This window comes from Dysidea avara, chromosome 10 (genome assembly GCF_963678975.1).
Source record: "Dysidea avara chromosome 10, odDysAvar1.4, whole genome shotgun sequence".
NCBI lineage: Eukaryota > Metazoa > Porifera > Demospongiae > Dictyoceratida > Dysideidae > Dysidea > Dysidea avara.
The window spans coordinates 14,042,487-14,067,646 of record NC_089281.1 but is presented as its reverse complement, the minus strand read 5'-3'; the positions used below and the strand labels follow the sequence as shown (position 1 = coordinate 14,067,646).

Genomic DNA, 25,160 nt, shown 5'->3' with positions numbered 1-25,160 from the left:
TGTAATCTAATGTTATTCATCTCTTTACTGTAATTGTACCATGCCACGCACTGTAAAGTTATTATTACTATTCAAGAGTTATCGGTTGTTGGGTACCCTTTTTGCAGACCCGTATATTCGAACACTGTCACTCTACATTCCAATCCTGCATAGACACATAAAGGACATCTCAACAAGTGTACAAAAGGATATCCCCCTATAGTATGTACAAGTTGAGCTAAATCCTGAAAAACAGCTAAAAATTAAACGTGGGTTTTTTCTCAACAGAGTTAACATTTCAGCCAACCAGATGATTAGTGGTAACAGCAAAAGTGTCAACAACAGACACATACGGTTTGGCTTCATTACAAGTTCAGGAAAGGGCTGTAATGGACACTGCGCTTATATGGCTTCCCATAGGAAATGTATTGTGAAAATTTTGATTGGCTGTAAATATTATGTCAGACATTTAAGATTTTGAAATATTTTTAGTGGGTCAAGCAGTACTACAAATGAGCTGAATTTCAAGATCGTGTATAATTGCATCCATGAGTCATTAAATGTTTTTGAGGATTCAGCTCAACGCGTACATACTATAGTGGGTGTACCATCAGGAAATATCCTCATGGGAGACACTATAACTGATAACAATAATGATGAGATTGAAGATAATAATTATGCAATGAATGAAATTATCAATACAATTAATAATAAATAATATATTACAAATTCATTCTCTATAATTATTCTGAATAGATAAGGTGTCAACGAGATGTTAGTTGCAAGAATTCCTCACGAGTTTTGGGGTCATCGCGAAATACACCCATCATGGAACTGGTGACAGTTTTACTGTCACTCTTCTCAACTCCTCTCATCACCATACATAAGTGACTACACAAATGATACAATGACATTACAGGTAAATCATGAACCCCTTAAAGAGGATGTTCATCTACATGTAACCACTCATGGCTACTGCCCTGTCTGAGTGTACTGTCTGGCATACATGTGATAATCTTACTATGGTAGTCTATTTACATACATGCAATAGTTTTATTGTCCAGTAGAGAAGGGACATTTCAAAGAGTTACAGGTATGGTTTCACACATTTCTAGGACCATGAGTTCATAGGGTACTCACCAAGAGTTCATAGGGTACTCACATAGAGTTCATAGGGTACTCACATAGAGTTCACACTGAGGAGAGTATCCTACTCTTATATACCCATGTGGAAGGGCGTATTGTTACCCACCTCCCTATGACAAGTAATTAAATTTCTGAATAAATAATCACTATGCAGTTACAGTGCTCCCTAAATGCTACCAATAAAAATCATCACAGAAGATGAAAGATGCCTGTACAGAAGAGTCTTGCATCAAACCAAGAAAACCCTGTGTAAAAAGGACAATGGTCTATGATGTTTCACTACCAAAACAGAGAATGACAACCGTGCCCCTTCATGATCTAGGTGCACTTATAACAATCAATTTCACTGTCAAAAAACAGAGCATGGCCCTTAATGATCTTTTATAGATATCTCTACCAAAGGCTCACTTGAGACTCTAATAAAGCAGTCATCCTAATATAAAAGCCATGTTTGATATTCTAATAGAACAGTCAAATGGGCATGTTTATTATTTTTAAATCATTCAAAACAAAGTAGTGAAACAAGATATATAAATATTACAACATCACATTGTGGAAAATCCCTACATAGCTAGTTATTAATGAAACAATCACTCATCAACTTGATTAGGCATATTGTGAACTTATCCTACACATTGGTGGGAATTTGTATTTAAAAGACCAGGTTTATGATATTTTCCCTCCTTAGACACACTATGGTATACACAAGATATGCCATGATATAAAATATGTGACCATTTCAGCAAAACCCCGACTTGTTCGCAATTCTCAAGCAAGTATTGAGAAAATCTAAATATTCATAAAATTATGCATGCTACAAAGAAAAAATACACAAGTTTTTATTGGGCCATTACCCAGAGAAGGAAGACTCAAATTGAATAAAATTATATACCATCTTATTCATCTGCTCGTGGAGAGTTCAAAAATCTTTGTTTCATTTCTGTAGCCCCAACAGTGTGTGTGTGTGTGTCACATACGTTTGTTTACGATGCGATAAACGTAAGCAAGATTGTCGTCATTTCTTCAACTAAACCACCTTAATACCCATATGTGTAAGTTACTACAGGGCTAACACCATACCTTGGATGATTAGCTAATCCATGGTGAACATTTTAAGCCAAATTGCAACATTGTAAACAGAAATTATGGCTGCAAATGTAAGTGCCTGTAGTATATTTTCAGTATAATCCATACCTGTTTCACTGCCCATACAAAAGTCTCAATAGTAGCAGTGAAATTTATCCCGTATTTCACTGGTAGCAGTGAAAAAGGTGTAATTGCAATTTCATTGGCTAGAATTTATGTTAACAATGTAGCGCCAATTAGTGTTGACGCGTGTTTAGTACGTAGTGACAAATTGCGTACATGGCAACGCTAATGCACAGCATGCGTATATGCAGCGAGTATGGTATTAACTGGGAATAGCATGGGTATAGCAGTGAAATTTGGGATAAATACCACTCTTGTTGTATGGGAAATGGTAAATTTCCAATACAACACTCGTGGTATTTATCCCAAATTTCACTGCTACCCATGCTATTACTAGTACTAATCACTGTACAAATCGATTATTTTGCACTTCCTACCGTCTATTGCTATAATTCCACCACAGAAGGCTGAAACTTTGGTGATTCATTCCTTGGCCACTGCGGATAATACTGAGAAAATAAAAATCAAAATCCGGAAGATGTGCAAACAAGTCGGGTTTTTGCTGGGACGGTCACATATGTAATGGGAATTTATGTCTGACACAACACAACTTGTGCTAGTAAAAACCTACTGAAATATCCTTTGTGTATTTCAACAAATCATACAATACACACTCATCACTACGGCTTCACAGCTAAGTTGAAGACATTTCTTTAATGAATGCAAGCATGTGGTTTGGGTACATCGTGAATGTAAATAAAAAACTTCTAATCCTATCAGCATGACAGATGAGATTCTGCAACTAGTCCTAGCATTGCTGCTGCATTGCTGCTGAAAAGCCACTAAAAAGTAAAATGGTAGGGCTGTTTATAAATATAACAATTTGCAAATGTCAGCAGTAATTATCTAAGGGTGAGGTTCAGCAGCCTTTAGAATTAAGGCACATCTACACTCAGTACAATAAAATAATAAAATGGAGATTTTAACAAGGTGGCAACCAGTGCAAGTACAATCAGTGCACAAAGTAAGAAAGCAACCCCAAGGAATTTAAACTGTTAATCTGAAAGCTGTTATGACTGAAACTATCAGTGCAAGTTGATCAACGTCATACAGATGGTAAACTAGTCAATCAGGACAAGAGCCTTTGTCTCGTTAAGAATGCAAAATGACTTTGCAACTAATAGACAGACTGCTCTATTAGAGTAGTTGACTGGTCTATTAGAGTACCTCTTATTCAGAGCCACTCCCACACCATAAAGTTTTCAAATCATATCCATGTTGCATACATGCACTTATCTGCATTAAACATTGCAACTCACGTAGCTTCCACAATCACACCCACTCCTGACGGCTGAACAGCTTTTTGTATGGCTTCAGCTATCTCCCGAGTCATTCGTTCTTGAACTAGTGTACCGTGTGAGGTCATGTGATCAGCCATACCCTTAGTGACTTACTTTGTAGTCTCCTACTAAACATCTCAACTATCCTATGTGGAAATAAGATGACACACTGACACAACACGGCATTAAAATGGAACCTGTGTGATATGGGACCATTAAATGTATCTTGATTTTCCTTATTTACCATGCACAAGTGCTTGAAGGTCTGTAAGACACCTAATCCTAAAATATAGTTACCTGACTGCTTTATTAGAGTATTTCGATCTTTTTCAGGCTCAGAATTAGTATATAATAAGACAATAATAAAATAAAATAAAAGATTGAATATTGTCATATTCAGCTTAAAGTTATCATGATAGATGTACTGTCTGCTCATTTTATTGATCTTTACAACTGATATGACCATACCACGCTGAAAGCACCAGTTCTCATCCGATCACTGATATAAAGCACTTCTGTTTAAAATCCAAAGCAGATTTGTGCTATTCTCACAGTATGTATCAGTTCTGTTTGAGACCTGCTAGATATAAACTTGCCTTTTTTTGTTGTTCAATGGGAAAAATTTTCATGAGCAAATAAACTTAAAATTTAGCTGCATGGCAAAAGACTATCCACATCCCACCATAATTATGAAACCATCCATACATGTAACACAAAAGACATACCTTGCTACCTTGCTCAGTCCTAATACTTTACCAGTTGGCAAGTACCCCACAGACACCTGAGCAGGGAGGCAATGAGAAACTAGCACAAAAAGGCAAACATTATATGACATACTGTCCCATAGAATGGCACTAGGTGATGCTCACACAGTGAATACATATTGATGTTCTTCACAATCACCATCTCATCATGACTTTCATCAAATATAGCATTCCTTACTATACCTGAGTACACAGAGAGTTACTGTGTAAGTGTATTATTACAATAAGATGTACACTATATTAGGGCATGGACACAATAACATTTATCATGATTGGAAACAGAAGTGGGATTTACACTTCAGTCATTCTTTTTTGTGCCTCTTCCTACAAACAAGACAGTACCTAATTAATATATTAATTATTACTAGCCCATGAAAAGTAATGCATTACGCTATCTTTTGCTGCAAAAGGTAATATCAGTGTAATACACTATAATAGCAACATGTTACCCCCAATACTATGCACCAGATTGTTTTATTGGAGTAAGCTGAGTGCTCTATTAGAGTATCTTGCTCTAAGGTAAAGCACATTGGTAGGGTCTTCAGAATATCCAGCCCCCTTATTGAGATGGTGGAATAATGGTGAAAAACTTGCATGATGTCATGATAATGACCAAATTTAGACATACAATTATCAAACAGTGAATGTCAATTCCAACTGTATAGATATGGCCGAACTAATACAGTGACTGTTCTATTAAGTATTTTTATCCCCAAAGCTTATTGTTTAATTTTTCAGATCCATTGATGCGTTTCACTGGTCATTATTATGATATCATGAAAGTTTTCACATTATTCCATCATCTCAATGTTTAAGGATTGTGTAGTAGAATGCTTATATAGCTAGCTCAGTGGCATATCTAGACTCTCTTGTTTGGTAGAGCCAAGAACAAAAAAAAAAGGCCTGCTCACAATGGCACCCCACCACAACTATATATTATACCACTCATAAAGTATTTGAAAATCCTTATTATAACTGCATAATTTTGCTACGCTGCTCCTCTGAATAGTGTAACTACTTTATTAGAGTGATTGACTGCTCTATTAGAGTATCTCAATCTTGTATAGGCACCAAAATTCTTTGGTAGGGCACAGGCTCACACCTAGATACATCACTGAGTTAGCTAGGCATGTAGAAGGAAGGCTAGATGGACTGAACACCAACCTTAATGTCATGGAAAGGAAATTTAGCTATTCGTTTCTCAATAAGTCAAGATCAGCAGGATAGTGATCAAGATACTCTAATAGAGCATTCAGCTAACTATAATAAAACAGTCAGGTGCATGTAAAACAATGGCATTGGTACTTGAAACACAAATTAGCCTAATAAAACAGTCTGTCAGTAGCTACATATACTTGACATAACCAAGAACAGTTTTCCGCAAATAAGAGAGAGACCATCTATGACGAAATGAAGACAATTTTGCACAATGTAAATCATATCAAAACATTTCCCCATACATTGCACTTCATGATTACATTTTGCAATAACAAACATCTTTTAAACACAATGGTTTATGGAGATGGGATAAGGTTCATTGTATTCCTTGATAACAGGCAATGGAAGTGGATATAGTGCCGGCACCGGTTATGAACGTGAACGGCTATTTTACTGGCACAAGTCCATCATTTAACTGGAATATCAAACACACCAGTTGTATCAAGGTGAGTTAGGGTTGGTACGCGTCCAATGTACCCCGAGCATTCAACGCGTCTAGTAGTATGCCCCGAGTATTTGACTTTAGGGAAAGCGACCAGTAGTTTGCCTCGGGTCTTATAGAGCACTCGAAAAGAAGTTATTAGCGTTAGGGTTGGGTTCAGCTTTGCTTTCTTATTCACTCTCATTATATATAGAAGTCACTTCAGTTGAACGTTTATAAGGTAGAAACTAAGGGAGGTGGGTAGCAGCAGCACCATGGTACAGTGGTTATGAGTATGGACTATGAGTACAGATGTGACCAGATTTTACAGAACCGATCCAAATCGCACATCAGGCAAAATCAAACTAACACCACCAGTGGATAGCTGCACTATCGTACCACAAGTTTTGACCCTCAGCACTACTCAAACTACACGAGGCTGGTTTTTACACACGTCTTTTCTGGGTGGTGTGGAGTGCTCAAATGGCGGTTTCAGGCCTTGTGAAGGACCTGGCTTGGCAGGAGTCAGTGGTTTACTGGTGGACAGCCTTATAATGTTGGCCAGACGTGTTCTCTGCTGATTTTGCTACATATCAGCCACTAAGGAGCCAGCACAGCCCTGTAATCTGGTGTCTGGACTCCAATCGTGGTCTGCCTCCATTTTGAGGTCTAACTTTTGCCCTCCCCGCCACCCCCCAGCCTCCACCCCTTTGTGAGCACTCGTGATACTACTTCGCTCGTCCAACTGCTCAGATTTTCTATCTTATTTGGCGGGAAACTGTACAAGCAGCTACAAGTACTGGAAGTGGCTTGAAAGGTTACAGATTGATGCATCTTTTGTGTAAATTTCATACGCGTGCTTGCTATCCTTGGAGAGTTATGCTGGCTTCAATTCTTTAAAACCGTTTATCTCGGAACTTCTAATGTGCGATTTGGATCGTTTTTCCAAAATCCAGTCACAGATCATGGTTCGAGCCCCAACTAAGGCAACTTTTTTTTTTTTGCTTACTTAGGTATTTTGTTGTTGAAGTTTTTTTTTAAATGCACGTGACTGCCAGCACTACATGTATATCACCTGCCAATTCATGTAGTACATAATGCAAGCAGGAGTATTGTAATACAATGTAAATTTTATGGCATTTGACAAATTCCAATAGCATGTTTTGACATGCATCAATGTATGAGAGTCCTTAGGCACATGCAACCACAGGTACGGTCCTAGGAAAGAACCTGCGTGGGTATGGCAGGTGTAGATGTAAAATTGTGTCTTAGATGTTAGTTTTAATTTTGCGCATAACGACAATAATAGCCGAGATAATAGCTTAACATGACTTTTAGTCCACCTAACCATAAGTCTAATGGTATCTGCTTCCTGAAAAAAACAAGTTGTATTTGGTGAGCGAGGAATGAGGTCGTGTAGGCTCTGTAATCAACGAGGGCACTTGGCGTGGGTATAGTTGTGAATTGTGTTGTGTAAACATACTTTCAGTATCTTCTTCGTAGCCTTTAGTGAAATACAGGAACGCCTTGGCCGCTCTGTTTGGTGTTTTTAAGATGCCTGGCCTATCCACTTTTTCTCCAACGCACTGGAGAATGGTTTTAAAAGCGTCCTCCATTCTTTGAAGTTTAACGCTGGCATCGCCTTGAACTGTCGTTTCACCTCCATGGAGATCTAAATGAGACAATCTTGGTCTCGGATTATCATCTAGCGACGGCTTCGCACACATCCTTAATTAACGCGCAGGAGCATATAGAGTTACTCAATGAAGCCAGAGCTCAACTGGACTCTATTCCTACGGCTCGCAAGCTCTACACAGCTAGCAAACACCTTGCCATTTCTAGAGAATTGACACTATGCAAAGAGAAGCTGGACACTCTCTCTGTTCAATGTAAATTTGAATCAAGTGCTGTTCTGGAAGCTGACTCTAAGCTGTGGAATCGACTCCTGTTGGGTTTTCATCCAGGCCAGCTTTCGTTTGTGCTGCGAGCTTCATCAGATACATTACCAACTCCGTTAAATTTACGTCGCTGGCATATACAAACTGGTGCAACTTGTTCACTTTGTTTGTCACCTCGTCCAACTTGTCACCATGTGCTAAATGGGTGTCCTGTGGCTTTGCAGCAAGGCAGGTTTACTTTTCGTCATGATGCTGTTTTATTATGTTTGATGTCTGAGTTGCAAGCTTGTTTGGATAATGTAGAAATATTTGCTGATTTGGATGGCAAACGTGCGTCTGACTCTCCTCCTGCCACCATTCCCCCTGCTGTACTAGTGTGTTCTCACCGACCTGACATTGTTATATATAATGCAGAAATGAAATCTGTTGTACTTCTGGAACTTACCTGCCCATTTAATTCTCGTGCTGACCTTTCTGCTGCACGAGAACGTAAGCAGGAGAAGCCAGAATATCTGCAAATTATTGCTGAGCTTGACCGCTTGGGTTTTGTTAGTCATTACCACACAGTTGAAATTGGTTGCCTTGGCCATTACCTTACAGAGACAGTAACATCTATGAAAAGAGTTTCAAATCTGAGTTTTTCCAAGACGAAAGCATTGCTTGATAGAGCAGCTGCTGTGGCTATAACTTCCTCTCAGAGAATCTTTTATGCACGTAGTAATCCAACCTGGACACTTTAAGTTAAGTTTTGTAGTTAATTATTTTTGTATGTATCCTTGCCATGCCTACGCGGATCTTATCTTTGTAGTCGCATGTGTCCGAGGCTCTGTATGTAATTTTGTCATTTCATCATTATTCTGATGGTTTCAAAAAAAAAAAAAAAAAAAAAAAAAATAGGAAAATTAAACCAACAGCGATATACAGACTAGTCTGGCGGCGCCCGCCCGTCGCATAACTTTGTGAATGAGGCGGGCGCCGCGCCGCCAGACTACATACAGGCATAATCAAGTTCTTTCCATTCTGGAATCAACACTTACTGGGGTCTTTGCAGATTCTCCATTCGTCAAAGCATAGATCCTCTATGGTCAAAGTGTATGCTAATTTGCAGATAATGCCCCCCCAAACAACAATCCCAACTGATCTTCTAATCACTTCTTACCGTCCAGACATTGAGATATACCAGAGCCCAACTATCGAATTATAACTTGCCCTCTGGACTCTGCTCAACATATTCAGGCTGCTCGAAATAGGAAACAAAACAAAGTTGTGTATCTTCAGTTGCTGGCTGAATTTGACCGCCTTAACATCCCTAATTACTATGAGGCCAAGAGTTCATAATATTTGTATGGGGGAGAGTATCTAACTGGAGTAATTTCAGCAAAGGCACTGCTGCAAGTAACACCTCAGGCTTCTCTTAGAAGGGACCTTATCAACACCAATCATCACCTATCAACAGTTCTCTGTCATCAGTAGGATCAGGCTAGAGGTGTACATATGATCAAAGGTGAACTTGTAGCAGTGTGTTTGTACAGGCCATACTGGCAGTTAGACACTCTTCCCCATACAAATATTATGAACTCTTGCTATGAGTACTGGGCCACTCACTACCAGCTATCTACAATCAAGAATCTGCTTAATTTATTAAATTTTGTTCACCTTGAAGTGAGTACATCAAAGTCTACCACCAAGAAATATCTAGATGATGCTGCCTCTGCCATATAATGGCTTCAGTCTAGACAAATTTTTCTAGCAAGGGAATGTAAAGAGTGGCACACTAACTGATTAGGTTTAAGCTTATAATATATTTTTGTATTTTGTTCTTCCTTGCCATGTCCACATTGGTTCCATTTGTGGTGGTCACATGTTGCCTGAAGATTCATATGCTCACACTTTTGTTTGTTGTACATATTTTCATAATGATAATGGTTTCTCCTTATTATTAGGGTTGAAATGGAATATCTATATTATATGATTTCTATATAGTACCACATTAAAAATTTTTAACAGTGCATGTACCTAATTAGTCACTATTGAGTAGAGCTGGCCTACTTTCAGGTAGCTAGTACTATACATGACATCCATTGTGTAACTAGATGGCATGGTTTAAAACTTGTATCGGCAGGCTACTCATTGGTGGACATTGCTACCAAACATCTCCTTTTAATATCTCAAACTTTAATAATGATTCTAAGCTTTGCTATTTAACTTTTACGCTGGTGTCATAACTGTTTTTGTTTAGTACTGCATGTGTATGTAATGTGTGCCTTTGCTGCTGTAGTTTTTTTACTCCCAATAAAGGAATGTTTGCGTAAGGCTTCCCAAGTTGCATGGCAAAACAGGTTATCTTATGGAAATATTATGGTTGTTCATTAGTCTGTGGCTTATCACTGAATTTTTAGCACCTGTGCGTTAGGAAACAGGCACACCCCTTGCTATTCTACACCCTTATGTTTAAAATAGAACTAGTCTGTCATTTTTCACCCAAAAGGCATGAAATTTTGGATGAGTTACAGTAGTAATTTTGCCGCTAAAAAAAAAGCGCTTGTGGTTTTTCGATAGCAACTTCAGGTGACAAATAGCATGGAAGTGAAAAGAAAGATTGGTGGCAGTGTCAAACCGGAAGTTGAGTATCTGATGATTGAGAAGCTAAGACAAAAATAAAAACACACAATAGTTTGTACTGTTTTGTATAGTGTATCATGAAAGAATCAAGGCTCTAGTGTGTAAACTGTAAGACTAGTTCTAGTTTAAAGGGAAAATTATAACTCGCATTCTACAGCAAAATAGCAGTTGGGTTTGGACTAAAATGTGTTCTAGTGTTAGCTTATATCCAGTAATAAAGTACAGTATATTTTCCAAAACCATTTGTGAGTTATGGTACTTTCATGGGAGCCGTACATGAACTGTACAAAGCACCCTTTAACCAGTTGTTGAATTTAAAACGTAAATGTTATCAGGCAGCTAAATGCCATATAGTCATCACATACGAAACATCTTCGATAACCAGACAAGCCATGTTCCAGGTTTCATCTACTTCATGGCTTTAGCATCAAACAGTACAAGGACAATCAAGATGTCAAAGTGCAACAGTTGTTGGTGTGAAGGTGGAGCCAGAAGCTGCACTTGTGTTGGTTTACAGTGTCCAGAAATAGCATTTCAACTTTAATACTAATTTTATTTTGCAGTAAAGCACAGTTTTTGGTCACAGTATAACAAATGAACTAGAAGTCACATGCTGTGGCTTGAAAAATGTTTGGTACACACAAGATATACACTGAGAGGTATAAAGTGGTACAAGTACAACCACAAAAAGATTATTTAGAAACATTTTTATGAAGCACCTTGACTGCTCTATTAAAGTATATTGATTACCTTGGCTAAGGTTGAGTGCGTGCATGTGCAGTGTCACTAGTGTTTCTTTGTGTGCATGCCTGTCTGTGTGTACACACATAGTGTGTATGGTTGAGCAATTCTCAACTGGTTTTAGTATAGGTTCCCCAAACAGTAGACTACTTGTTAGTCAACAACAGGTAACAAACTCCAGTTGAGCTGGTGATTTAAAACTCAACACAACAGTGAGGATACCAAAATGTACTTGCTGCAGCTATATATAATTATGATAGCTCTACCAGTAAGATGTAAAATTTTGCAATAACATAGAATAGAGTAAATTATTGTGGCTTGCCCAAGATCAGAACAGCAGAGGGAACTAACCCTAAAAAAACAAAAAACAAAAAAAAAAAACAGGATAACAACATAACATACATACCACTCTTCTTACCCAGCTCCTTCAGAGTTTTATCCATTTCTGATGGTTGGAATATTTTCTTAGGAAAGTTCATTACTAAGGAGTAGGGGCTACCATCATCAGTCCGGTTCATAAGAATGTGACGATTAACGTCAACTAAAGTGTCCGTAGCTTTGAATGTGTGCGTGATTGCACTACCTCCAAATAATCTGATCTGCAGAACAAAGTTAGTACTAATTAATAATAATAATAACAATATATCCGGTGTAAACACAAATATTCAGTAAGAAACCATTACAGGAAAATATTCTATAACCTGGGAATTCGTAAACATCCAAGTTTTGCACCTGTAGTTCAGGTCTTGTTGAGATCTGGTGTCTAGTGGATAAGCACTATTAGAGCTTGAATAGAGGACAAATGCAGTTTCCACTTAATATAAATTACAACTCGGTGACTGTTCTATTAATCAACAATACCAGTCTGTAATTTGACAGTTTTCAGTCATTATTGCCCAGTTAACTTTTTCATACGTTGTATCTACTGTGCAAATTTACACACTAGTCAGTCAATCAATCACAAAGCTAAGAGAGGTCCACCACTCTTGCTAAACACCAGTTACTGGTACTCATGCATACACCAAGCACCTCAGCAGGCACCACTATAGTTTGCTCTACCGCAAAAGTTTAACTGCAAATTTGATTGCCCCCACTGCAAATGTTATGTCCATTGAAACTTTTCCCCTACACGGTACAGGTTCATTCTCAAGGTCTTTATGGGTAATAGATATTAGGTTCTGTGAATGTAGTGTAGTATAGGGACGGACAATAGAGCTGGAAGATATACTGGTATGTATGTAGGAGAAGGTATTTTAATGATACCGTTACCATTCCAGACGAAGTTACAGTAGAAAATACCACCATACCATCTAGAGTTAGATGACAGCTGATTTATAACATCACTTTGTTATTTCCTGCTTTTACCAATGTGAACATACTTTACCAACGTGAAAGATAACCTTCCAATTGTCTTTTAGCATGTTTCATCAACTGTCTATCACACTTTCCAAAAGAATGTTCATTTGATATATAAAAATACAATCCATACCATGGTATGTATTTGTACTGTGATATTTTCTATAATACCACACTGGCTTTGACAAATCTCATACCGCCCAGCTCTACGGTACAACTGTATAAGTGGCCTATTTTCATGGGAAAACATCAATTCTTGAGTAGCACCATTTCCCTATATAGATGCTTTCAATGCTCAGGTAATATGACAAAACCACGACTGTTTTATAAACTGCAAAAGTTTGCCCATACCACCTTTCAATGACAATGCTTTACAAGAAAGTTTAGTGCATATCTTCTTAGACATTTTATGTATATGCAACCTTCATTCTTCACATAACATGATTATGTGGATGAAGAAAGGCACAGGCAATTACTGTTTTAATTCAATACTGTTTCCCAAGCAAGTGATTTCAGGAAACCATAGTAACCATATATCTGGTTTAACAAGCACACAGTTTCGACCCCCTGGGAACTGCCTGCTTTGTTTCTAGGTGGACACATCAAACAATGTAGACAATTAATTAGTCAGTGCACATAGCATTCACAACATCACCACTAAAGGATTTATACACAAGAAATAAGTACAAGCTAGATAGGGATTCATCCATGTGTTTGGTTGATGCCATGGTAACCATTAAAACAATTACATTACAAATATCAAATAAATGAATTACCCATTAATAAACAATTAGTACAAGGCTTGATGGCCAGTTTTTAAAAGTACCACAAAATCAAATTGTTTTAGTGAAAAGAACTTTGATACAACTAGTACATAAGAGCTGACCTGTAGTCTACAAGTGTCATATTCCTTCTTAACTGTTGGCTGTGCAGTGGCTGGCTGTGTCGCTGCAGCTGTTGGTGCTGTTGTCGATGCTTTCTCCTTCTTCAAGGCAGCTTCTCTATCTGCCTTGTCCTTAGCAATCTGTTCTTTGACTCTCTCTCTAATTAATGAACTCTAGTTGGAGTGGTTAGTGGCAATGATATAGTTTACCTTGCTCGTTTTTCTTCTATCCTTTCTCTTTTCCGCTCTTCAGCAAGTTTCTTAGCTTCCCTCATGGCCATACTACAGCAGAGCATGTAAATAATAATACAATATACCATACAGTAGAAGAGGTTGGTCATAACACTCATGGTGTGTGATTACACAACCAAGCATGGTACCAGGTGTAAGGTTTGCTTAAGTTACACCGTAAAGTAATGCATTGCACTATCATCAATGGTCAGAGCCTCAGAGTGCATATGGCACGGATACACATTATATTCTTTAGAATACCGTATTTGGTACTGCCACATTTCTTTGGGATCATGAGATGGATATTGATGAGTGACCAACATCCTATGGCCAAGGTACCGCATACATGCACACACCATAACACACACACACACACACACACACACACACACACACACACACACACACACACACACACACACACACACACGCACACACACACACACACACACACAGAGTCAGTCTCCAGAGAATCCTGTCCTGGGTCCTGATAAGTCAAAGCACATGGTACCACTGCAGTGTTGATTATTTATGCACGTGCATGTATAAATAACATTTAACATAAAATTCAGTTTCGTCATGGTTGTTGATATGACTACAGCTATATAACCATGACTCAAGACTCTGTATAGCATGGGTATGGACCCTTCTATACTCTCAATACTCTGGAGTCTTAAGGGCTGCTGGTGTTCTAGTGGTGACAATACTACAGACCCTCAGTACACATTATGGTTAACACTTATGGTTGAAAAGGTATGAATTCTTTATAAGGAAATGATCTACTGCATGAAATCTCCTCTGGGAAAAGCTCATGACAACAATCAATAATTCTATTAACTAGGAGATAATTTGGTGAGTAGTACAACACACTCACTGAGACTGACTCTTGTTTGATCTGAGTAAGCTCCTGTCCTTGTTTTCTCCTCAACTTCTCTCGATCTATTTGTTCCTGGTTGAGACAATTAAACATCCACACTCTTCTGTGTTGTACCACACTATACACTGGCTTTACAGGACACAAAGTTCACAAACATGCACACACACACACACACACACACACACACAACACACACACACACACACACACAATTCAACAAAGATACACAAGATTAGCTATCTTTGTGTTTATTTATCAGTACTGGGTCATTACAGACACACGTAGTTACATGTTTATGGACATCTGAACTCTTTTACTTTTAATATCATATCATTACATGTTTACATACTACAAGACTGTAATGTCAACTACTATTCAGAGAAGAACAGCTCTAGCTGAGTTTAAACAATAAGTCAAATCAAAGTCTAAAAAGTTCCATACAATAACTTAGAACACAAATTAAGACAAGTGTACATTTGCTATTGGTTTGTTAGCTTAAGTGCACACTACCAAAATCCAATATTAGAACTTTTATCAACTTGTTCCCTGACTAAAGATATTGTAAATTGCTTAAGACTTCAGAAATGGAGTGCTGTAACCTTAGGAATGAATGGACAATATATGTAACGTCAAAAATGTGATATCATAATCATCAATATAGACATTGCTACATACTAATGTATGCACACATGCACGCACGCACGCACGCACGCACACACAAACAACACACACATTACACACCTTTTTCTCCTGTTCCTCTTTTTCTGCTCTTTTTGCCTTCATCTTCTCCTCCAACCTGAAACAAATAAACAACCTTGTACCCATCAATAACTGCACTCACTTAGCAAGTTGGGCCTTTTTTTCTTCCTCTGTTAATGGCTTCACCTCATCTGCTGACTCTGAAAAGTTTTGGTGCTTAGTCCTTGCAGCATGTGCCTAATTGCCATAGCAACAAGTGATGGGTATGGTACTTTTATAATTTTACCTGAGCAGCAAGCTCATCTTTCAGGATTTTCCCACAACTATAAGAACAATGCATTTGGGGTTATAGGTTGGTTAAGATTTCTAATACATCTAATTGCAACACAATAACACCAGGTCCTTACTTTAAATAAAAGTACCCATTGTATACACAATGACTTAATATGGTCAATGTGTAAATGAGCCAACTCTTCACAATGCCACATTAGTTATGTTGTTTGAGTACAAAGCAATTAGCCACTTGCCAAATAAGGTCAAATGGTATAAAGGTCAGGCAACAAGTTTCACTGCTTGTGCTCTGTGCATATCTTGAAATCGATACATCACTGCAGGCCAATGTGAAAAGGAAATCTTTACAATGAACTTTGTATGTATTAACACTATTGAATGTCCTGTCCATTAAAAGCATGAAAAAAAGTTTATTGAATACACAAATGTCAGTATAACAAATATATTGATTTTCTGCATAGCTGTAAACAAAGCACTGTAACTTTCAAATCTCTATGGCTATACACAACTAATGCTACATTTATTCATGGTGTAATACAATATTCAGTACCCAAGTCTTCTGTGGCCAGACTGCCTTTACTCCACACAGTGCTTATCAATTAGAATTATAATCACATATTCTGAAATAGCAGTCTGGCTACCTTGTATCTAGTATGGGAATTGCGATGAAACCAAGTTTTCACAAATGGAACATATAGTACAAGAAAATTGTTGATATCTTTTGTGGTCCATCCTATCTACTCACTAATCTATCTACTAAATAGATGTTAACAACATTGTGGGACGTACCTGAGCAACTTCAGTTGCATATATGTGTATGGGTGAAGATAATAATTAGCTTAGAGGTATACTATTTATGCTTTGGTATTTCTCAGGTGGAGAAGAAAGAGCAGATTTGAGCAAGATTACGCAAAATTGAAAATTTGCTAGGGCAAAATATGTAGCTAACTACTTCTGGTACACTTCACATTAGCTGCGAGACGACAGGCACAGGAGAGATCACCTACTTACAGAACAACATCAATTCATCTTACAATAGTGAAGAACAGTTTACAATGCTAATCCCCAACTAGACGCTACTCAAACAGATCGTTACACCAGTGTCACTGCCACCAACACCACACGGTTTCCACAGTTTAATCAACCAAGTGTCATTGCTAAAATGATAGAATTTCATAGATATATGGATTTGTTGTATTTAATTGAGGTTTCTGGCATTTCTATTTGTTACATCTGTCATGTTCCCTTTTTCTTGCTCTTTTTGATTCCGCTTTTTCTGGTGTTTTTCTATCCATTCGCAATCTATACAGTTTCCTGAGCAATTCAGCTCTATCATCTGTGTTGTCCATTTGGACATGCACAAAAAATGAAGAATATGAAATGATTTACAAGATTCTAGCTAGTGTTGTGAATTCTGTGACAGTGTCGAACGTACGTTTGTACGACCAAACATGGAAAGATTTTAAAAACTTTCGCTAGTGCCCGAAATCCATGACACTGTCAAACGTACATATGGCCAAATAAGGAATGATTTACGAGACTCTGGTTAGTGCCCAAAATCTGTGACAAGGTCGAACGTAAATACAACATTTTTCGAGATGCTTGCTAGTGTGGGGCTCGCTCAGGATCACCCCAATAAAAGCCCATGTCAGTAAACCACCAAAGAAAATGGCTCTCACTATAAGTGAAAGCCTGGTACAAAATATTAATTGCAAAGCTTTGCTTGGAATTCACAATAGTTGCAATACAAAACCTGGCTCAATTGTGCTCGTGTAAGGATTAAGATGATATACATTTTTTTCTGTCTTTTGTTTTCCAAAACTGATGAAACATTTAGCATATAGCGATTCTAGCACTAGCCAAGTAAACAAAACAATGATGCCACACTTTCATTGCATCGTCCACACAGTTTACTTCATCCTGAAATTGATTGTTTTGATAGCACTTAAACTGCTTCTATCCTCCTCTGGAAAGCTAGCCTGTAAATATAGGGAGTCAAATCTTCACTTGTTGAATTCAAAAAGATCCGAATCCAGTAGTGACTTCATCCTCCAGCAACAAACAAGCAGCCAACTCTACACTACTCCTTTTTTATGAATTGGTATGAATGTTCAGTCAACATTCATGGTAAATTCATACCATCAGTACATGAATTATGGATTCTCTAATCACGTCCATAATCACGCAAAGCCCATAATCATGCAAAGTCCATAATCACGCAGAGCCAATTTATTTTCATACTAAATCTAGCAGTGTCTAGGCATGTGCCACAGGAACCACAACAACTGAGATCTGGTACTCCTTTGGTATTAGTAAAGACAACAAAGGGTTTAACCACACTCTCTAGGGACCCATGAGAGGATAAATCATTCAAAAGCATACAAATACTCCTGGAGAAAACAACTATCAGTTTTCATACCCCCCCCCCTAATTGTGAATACACCCAACTATGAGCTAGACACCATTGTTCATTGGTACTTTGTTCATTGGTACTCCCACCTTCACATGTGGTTTTGGAGGTAGCCTATAGGCAAGCTTGTTAGGCAAGCTTGTTTAGGCAAGCCTGTTTACATTAAACAGTTTATAACCATTTTGGGTAAACATGCATTCCTTAAAGTCAAGAGTTAATTATTATTAACTCTTGTTAAGGTGTAAACATGTTTGTAGTTCATGATCAGAGAGAAGGTTGATTGTGCACCATCACCCATCTTGTGAGCTCAAACATAATTCATCTCTAATGCATGAGATGTAAATATTATATCCATGCCATACGTGTCCCATTTCCTAGCTAAGATCAAATTTCCTAGCTAAGATCAAATTTCCTAGCTAAGATCAATATACTGGGAGGCATGCTTGGTTGTGCATAGGGATTATAGCATGTGACCAACATTCTCCGGTTTACAATTGGGTACTGCTTAGGGTATAACCAAGAGTTTATGAGTTGCCGAAGGCAGAACTCATACAACTGCTGGTCTCTCTATCCCTAGAATGTACAGTTTAACTTTTATCACTGTCATACTGACTTCATCCACACATTACAACTCGTAATACCACTAAAGCACTTCTACCACACAAGAGATGAATTAAATACCACTTTCATGCCAGTTAGATTCCCATACAAATAAGCAAGGGCTTTAAAGTCAAAGATACAATACCGTGAAACCTAACTAATCGAGCCAGAGATGGGAGTACTACCCCACAAGGGACCGGCGGGTTTAAGTGTTAATACTATAATATATCCCTATAGCTAAGCTTTAAATTAATAGAGATGTAATACTTTTAAAAGTACAAGGCATTACTTAATTAGTAAATTTGTTTTGATTATATATTTTCATACACATTTTGCAATTATATCACAAGTTTTCATTGCTACAGTGTCAACAGCATTCACACTGGCTGCTTTTAACATTGCCACACAAGTGCGGGCATAGAAACATACATACAGATTTTTTCAGAAACGGTTTCAGAAAACCAGGCATGCCCGCAGCTGGTTATAGGCGAATGCCTGGTTTTTAAAAAAATACTGCATTTATGTGGATGAGAAACCAATAATTAATGTGGTCTAAACTACGTCACATTACTGTGGAATGACGTACATTAATAGGTGCACAATATTACAAACTCTAAACATCAGACTCACTCGTCACACTTCAGTGACTTGGCCTGTAGTGGTGTGTCACTTCCACTGGCCCCTGTTCCATTGTCTCCTTGCGATGGCGATTCAGTACTGGACTCGCTCAGCACATGACCCTGAGGTGCCACATAAGGTTCGTCAATGTCTGGATCATCTTGGTGAGCTAACAACCAGTCCATTGCCTGTTGAACACTCTGGTGGTTAGTCTTTGCTAAAGCTTTCTCCCTAAAGAAGAAATCTTTATAACGCCCATTTTTGTACAAAATTCAAAATCACACTCACGCTCTGTTAGAGGGAAATCCCATATCTACTAATGAACTCAACATATCAGACATGGTGAAGATGAGTAAAGTTGACAATTTTTATAACTTCGTTTTCAGTCGTTCGTGCCGAATGTGTTAGAATACAAATTGTAGCCACGCCTTTTTAATCAGTGATAGCTCGATACGGATATCTCAAAACCAGACCTTTAACGATGGTTCGTTAGGATGGCTCATGGTAACTTATTGGATTTGGCTTATGTTTGATTTTTACACCATGAATTTGTATCCAGAAAGCACGTGAAACTCTCGTGTCATTACGTATCCATCACATGAGTAACACCTAAGTATCTATGGTGAGATGCGCCGTGCGCTGTTTGCACATAATTGCAAGGAAAGTGTTGAATGGCTCTATTTGACAAAATGCTTTATTTTTCTTTAAATCGTTAAATTATACTGTGATAAAGATGATAGCAAAGCTGACTGCTGTAACACTAACTTTCGTTCTATTTATGACGGCAATTGCAGGATATTTTGTTGTAATTATACAAGGCATCCAAGGTGCTCATCTGAGGATACTAGGCGGCATTGTTCCAGAACAAGTACACCTTTCCTCTACTGGTAAGTTGAGTGGCGTGTGTACTAGTAGCTAGCAAGCTGTTCCGGACGAAGACTCAACTGAGTCTGGTTCCGTCCGGCTAACTGCTACTTGAAGTACAGTGTGTGTTACTTTGTGTGATTACATGGTGATGTAGTCACTAAATGGATGTGTAAAAGGTACCTGTGACAGTGGGGGAAAGATGTGGGCCACCCCGCACGACGTAACCCAGTTGAATTTGGCGAGGGTTAAGGATGAACGATACACCCGGACTGCTAAAGTGGTTAATTAGCTGGTGGAAAGTTTGCCATTTAGCGGGTTGAATGATAATTGATTTCCCTGTTATGTGACCAAACTGCATATTATGGAGAATGTGTATGTGTAACTCAAATATAGTGTGTGTGTGTGTGTGTGTGTGGGGGGGGGGGGGATCCATTAGGACCATTAATTACTTGTAAGCACTTGTCCAAGTACTAATAAGGGCTTATGTAAAATGGAGTAATCAGGGTGCTCGATAGTACTACCTGCAGTAGGTGGAGTGAAACCACGCCATCAATTTGAACGTATGAGCTGTGTTCTTAGTACCTGCTGCAGTGGTGAGTGGAATCTGCACACAATAAAAGCAGATTTTCCTGCCTGCATTCCGAGATAAGATAACAAAGGCACAATACCAACCAACCCATCTTCATAGCTGGCCCAAAGGGAAACCAGTCAAGTCATGTGAACCACTGTGAAAGGTAAAGGAAGTTAAGAAAGGTGCATAGGAAAAGCACTAGCTGCTACAATAGCTGCAGAATTCTGATACTGTAGCACTCTTCAATTGCAGCACTATCTGTAGCCCAGCAGGGAAGGTCAAACTAGACTTGTGCAGCTTCCCTTGAGACATAACTTTGCATGGGAAGCTATGTCTACCCAAAGAACAATAATGAAGTGGAATTAGTAAACAAGTATCACTTAGCCAGTGATAACTTATAGCTGGCTTATTTGTACGGATTTATGCAACAAAGGTACCGAAGTTTGAAAAATCAATATGTCAAGTAGATAATATAATATAGCTAATTGACAAATGACTTTGCCTCTTCAATTTGCTGAACTTAAAAGCCATGACAATTTTGTTATGCAACCATAAGGCTATAGTCAATCATTGTGAATAAATAAATAAAAAAATCATGACATGCTATGTATCATACACCTTCCTGACATATAGCTGAAATTTTTTTTCTAATTAACTGGTAGGCATGTGCCCATGAATTGTGGCTAAAAGCTTTTATGACGTATGACATCTGTAGGGGACCCAACAGAGATGGTGGTAATGTGGACGACATTTCATCCCACCGATCAAAGTGCAGTTCAGTATAATGAATATGGCGTTGACCTCACTAACAATGTTACCGGTAAAATGGTAAAGTTTGTGGATGGTGGTGGTCGTCATGTTGTAAGATACATGCACACTGTCACTCTAACTGGCCTCGAACCAGCAACTCAATATGGTAGGTGATATACTAACTGGTTGTATAGTATGATATGTTATGACACATCAGATTACAAAGTTGGTTGTTCTGATAAGTGGAGTGACACCTTCACTATGACAACACTTAATAATGGAACCGACTGGAGTCCTCGATTAGCTATTTATGGTGACATGGGATCCACCAATGCTCAGTCACTATCCAGATTGATAGATGAAACAAACGCTGGACACTTTGATGCTATCCTCCACATTGGTAAGTTTCCAAGTTTTTATTAAGTGTACACATTTATACTGATTATTTGCAGGTGATTATGCATATGACTTAGCATCTGTAAGTCAATATATGGACAGTGTTGGTGTACATTTGTATGTGGCTACCTAAAAGGTTGACGGACTTGTTGGAGATGAATTCATGAACAGTATACAAGACATAGCAACAAAAGTACCGTACATGACTGCTCCTGGGAACCATGAAGCGGTTTAGTAAGTTTATGTCCCTGTCACTTATAGTATATTATTTTTCACTTGCTCTTCTGCAGCAATTTCTCTCACTACATCAACAGATTTAAGATGCCAGGTGGCCACTCTAACTATTATTACAGGTAAGCTTATTCACAGTACAGCTAGAATTGTGTCTGAGTAGTACACTTTAGACAATACAAATATTCAATATGTGTGGTGTTCTCCTATTCCATATATATCCTAACATATGCAGTTGTCACTGTTTGAAAATAGTACAAGTGCATGTACATGGTGTGACAGTCATGCCACACAACAAGCACAAATAGTAAACAATAATTGGATTTTTGACCGTATTTGGTAAACCACAAGTAATAATGAGCTAACTACATAACAATGAATATATGTTTGTGGTGTGCATGTGAGCATTTAGTACACAGCATCCTACTCACCATAATATGTCACACATATGGTACACATATGGTACTTGTACAAGTACCAAAAGGAGTTGACCACACACATATTGCCATATCCAAACATGGTGCAAATGCTCATATCTATAGAAATCCCCTTTTGTCACATTCATGAAGTTTCCTTCTTAGCAGCAAAGCCAAGTATTGTGCTGTGTGGTCTGCCAGGCTTGGGACACAGGTGGCATGAATCTATTGGCAGTAAACAAGTGTATATACTGAGGTTGCAAGATTTTTGATCATGTAAACCTCCTCTGTGTACAAGTACATCTACTGTATACAGTAGTTATAGTATTACTGTTACTTAATCCTACTCAGTATGTACAATAGTATGTAAGAGCTCAATTTATAGATTGTTAGCTAATATTTCAGACTCTACTGGTGAACTATTGAGTTGAGACAATGTGACTATTGTTTTTTAGCTGGGATGTTGGTCATGCTCACTTTATTGTCTTCTCTACTGAAGTATATTTTTTCCCTAAATATGGTGTGGAGTTGATAGAGCAGCAATACAAGTGGCTGGAACAAGATTTGAAGGTAATACTACATTCTAGGATGCTAAGTATACCATTTCAAAGGAGTCTATGCCATGTATGTGCTATTAAATGTAGGAAGTCAACTCTAGGAAGAACAGACCATGGGTCATTACTGCTGGTCATCGGCCAATGTATTGCTCCACTAAAGACAGACATGACTGTAATAGCAGGGATAGCATGGTGAGAAAGATATAGACACATGGTGCTAAAATTATTAACTTTGGTTTGTACAGATACGGACAGGATATACACAGGCATCATCTAAGGCATTTGCATTGGAGCCTCTTTTCTATGACTATGGTATTGCTTACTAGTACATCTATAGTAATACAATCCACACTTGTAGGAGTTGATATTGAGTTGTGGGCACATGAACATGAGTACCAACGAATGTGGCCAGTCTACAACAGGACAGTGTACAATGGATCTGACAGTGAACCTTATGTGGACCCTAAAGCACCAGTACATGTCATTACTGGATCTGCTGTAAGTCACACAGTCACATTGCAATTTCAATACGACAATACAATTCTCTATAGGGTTGTAAAGAGAGACATGTCAAGTTTACTGATGATCCTATGCCCTGGGATGCTGCTCGTTACCTAGATTACGGTTACTCTCACTTGACGGTGATAAACTCTACTCACATTAAATGGCAACAAATCTCTGATGATCAGGTGAGCAGTTTAGAATGTACTTGATGCAATAACAGGAAATGTATCTTCTGTAGAATGGTAAAATTGTTGATGAAATTTACATAAAACGGACTAAGGGATATCCAAGTTGGCTTCAATAAGTAAAATCACCAACAGTTTTAAAAAGTATTTAACTATATATGTATATAAAAATGTATATATTTTATTATATAATTATTTATTGTACTATATACTTCACTGTAGCTTTTTTTTTTTTTAACTGTGCGATTATTATACTGGTTAGCTTCATCATGTACAGCAGCTAATTTTTAACTACTGTAATTGATTCACTTATATTTATGTAATGTACTGTTTAGTTTTAAAATTAAACAATAACAAGATATTTAAGCAAAGATTAAACTCAAATTTCTGGCAACAATATTTGATAAAAATTACTGGTTTTATTAGTTGAAGATTTATACTGTAATCTTTGTAGTAGACCAATGAGACCAGTTACAACACTGTACTTATTCGTAGTAAATGGGTCTTTCATGCATGACTCGTCTACAATAACACAAGCTTATAGAATAGAGGTAGTTATGGATTACAGCCATACAATCACAGTCAGCAATAGCATACATCATACAGTCCAGTCATGGTTATTGTAATAGGAGATGTATGGATTCGTGAGTCCAATAAACTATATCATTTTACAAGCCTCAATTCTGTATACACATAGTGAATTGTGAGTTATTAATAACAATTTCAAATGGGACATGCATGGCCTGCATGTGAAGGCCTATTGTGTTGACATGCACTTGGCTAGCTTCTTGGACATGATATGTTGACATCAATGATTTCATTCAAAAGATAACTGTCTGCTACAGACAGCAGACAATGTTCTTGATCATATCTATATATGGTACTCAAAATTATAAGCTGGTGTTTATGTTTTGTATACATTGGTACATATATAGAGTTGTTTTTATAATCCTCATGAGTCTATAAAATTGTTTGAATCCCTTAGGTGCCTTTAAATTATAGCTATAGTTATAAAATTATATTTTCTCTCTCTTGCCATACAACAGCTACTATATAGCTAGCTAACAAATTTAAGTGAACAGAGGGCCCATGCAGAGATAATTCTTTGAGTGCATGCATGTGAATTTAAAGTTTTAGTATTAAATCTGTAACAGTTTCACAGGTACTACACATGATCACTAAAGCTAGAAGTAGCTAACTTTTCAGGCAGTTAGCTATTTAGTTTGTTTAATAGTTGGCAGAAGGCCCGCTTAGAATGAAATCTGGCTATAAGTACATCTGGTGGATATACACCACTATATATAGAGAGAGCTCGAGGTAGTTACTATATATATATATTTTTTTTTTTTTTTTTTCCTTTTTGAAACTACCTTTACAGATGGAGAAGCACTGTGACTGCTCTATTCACAGATGGAGAAGCACTGTGACTGCTCTATTAGA

General features: G+C 37.8%; 3 protein-coding genes across 3 annotated transcripts; 1 reads left to right on the top strand and 2 right to left on the bottom strand.

Moving 5' to 3' along the window:
- Nucleotides 1–636: 636 nt before the first annotated feature.
- Nucleotides 637–7,775, bottom strand: LOC136269097 (GTP cyclohydrolase 1-like). The gene is made up of 6 exons (XM_066064557.1): nucleotides 7,501–7,775; nucleotides 4,452–4,561; nucleotides 4,340–4,395; nucleotides 3,729–3,760; nucleotides 3,594–3,678; nucleotides 637–870 (listed from the first exon to the last, which is right to left on the bottom strand). The coding sequence occupies exons 1-6, from the start codon at nucleotides 7,742–7,744 to the stop codon at nucleotides 744–746; spliced, it is 654 nt and encodes a 217-aa protein (XP_065920629.1). The 5' UTR covers nucleotides 7,745–7,775; the 3' UTR covers nucleotides 637–743.
- A 3,739-nt stretch (nucleotides 7,776–11,514) lies between these two features.
- Nucleotides 11,515–19,848, bottom strand: LOC136268382 (UBX domain-containing protein 1-A-like). Its single transcript, XM_066063703.1, has 10 exons — nucleotides 19,532–19,848; nucleotides 19,256–19,474; nucleotides 15,611–15,647; nucleotides 15,467–15,561; nucleotides 15,367–15,421; nucleotides 14,633–14,697; nucleotides 13,728–13,799; nucleotides 13,521–13,677; nucleotides 11,697–11,877; nucleotides 11,515–11,630 (listed from the first exon to the last, which is right to left on the bottom strand). Exons 1-10 carry the CDS (start codon nucleotides 19,582–19,584, stop codon nucleotides 11,587–11,589), a joined length of 978 nt encoding a protein of 325 aa, XP_065919775.1. The 5' UTR covers nucleotides 19,585–19,848; the 3' UTR covers nucleotides 11,515–11,586.
- On the top strand, nucleotides 19,840–24,046 carry LOC136268381 (acid phosphatase type 7-like). Its single transcript, XM_066063702.1, has 12 exons — nucleotides 19,840–20,130; nucleotides 21,397–21,597; nucleotides 21,649–21,831; nucleotides 21,884–21,909; nucleotides 21,964–22,061; nucleotides 22,118–22,180; nucleotides 22,930–23,044; nucleotides 23,119–23,223; nucleotides 23,277–23,343; nucleotides 23,390–23,529; nucleotides 23,583–23,720; nucleotides 23,774–24,046. Exons 1-12 carry the CDS (start codon nucleotides 19,977–19,979, stop codon nucleotides 23,837–23,839), a joined length of 1,356 nt encoding a protein of 451 aa, XP_065919774.1. The 5' UTR covers nucleotides 19,840–19,976; the 3' UTR covers nucleotides 23,840–24,046.
- The last annotated feature ends 1,114 nt before the right edge of the window (nucleotides 24,047–25,160 follow it).

Coding starts and splice junctions, on each gene's coding strand:
- LOC136268381 (XM_066063702.1), top strand. CDS start 19,977: ATGATAGCAAAGCTGACTGCTGTAACACTAACTTTCGTTCTATTTATG. Junction 21,598..21,648: donor CGAACCAGCAACTCAATATG/GTAGGTGATATA, acceptor ATGACACATCAG/ATTACAAAGTTGGTTGTTCT. Junction 23,224..23,276: donor GTAATAGCAGGGATAGCATG/GTGAGAAAGATA, acceptor TGGTTTGTACAG/ATACGGACAGGATATACACA.
- LOC136269097 (XM_066064557.1), bottom strand. CDS start 7,744: ATGTGTGCGAAGCCGTCGCTAGATGATAATCCGAGACCAAGATTGTCT. Junction 3,761..4,339: donor GGACTGAGCAAGGTAGCAAG/GTATGTCTTTTG, acceptor ATTTCCACATAG/GATAGTTGAGATGTTTAGTA. Junction 3,679..3,728: donor GTTTAGTAGGAGACTACAAA/GTAAGTCACTAA, acceptor ACGGTACACTAG/TTCAAGAACGAATGACTCGG.
- LOC136268382 (XM_066063703.1), bottom strand. CDS start 19,584: ATGTCTGATATGTTGAGTTCATTAGTAGATATGGGATTTCCCTCTAAC. Junction 14,698..15,366: donor AAGAGGAACAGGAGAAAAAG/GTGTGTAATGTG, acceptor TGTCTCAACCAG/GAACAAATAGATCGAGAGAA. Junction 13,800..14,632: donor CTTACTCAGATCAAACAAGA/GTCAGTCTCAGT, acceptor GCTCTGCTGTAG/TATGGCCATGAGGGAAGCTA.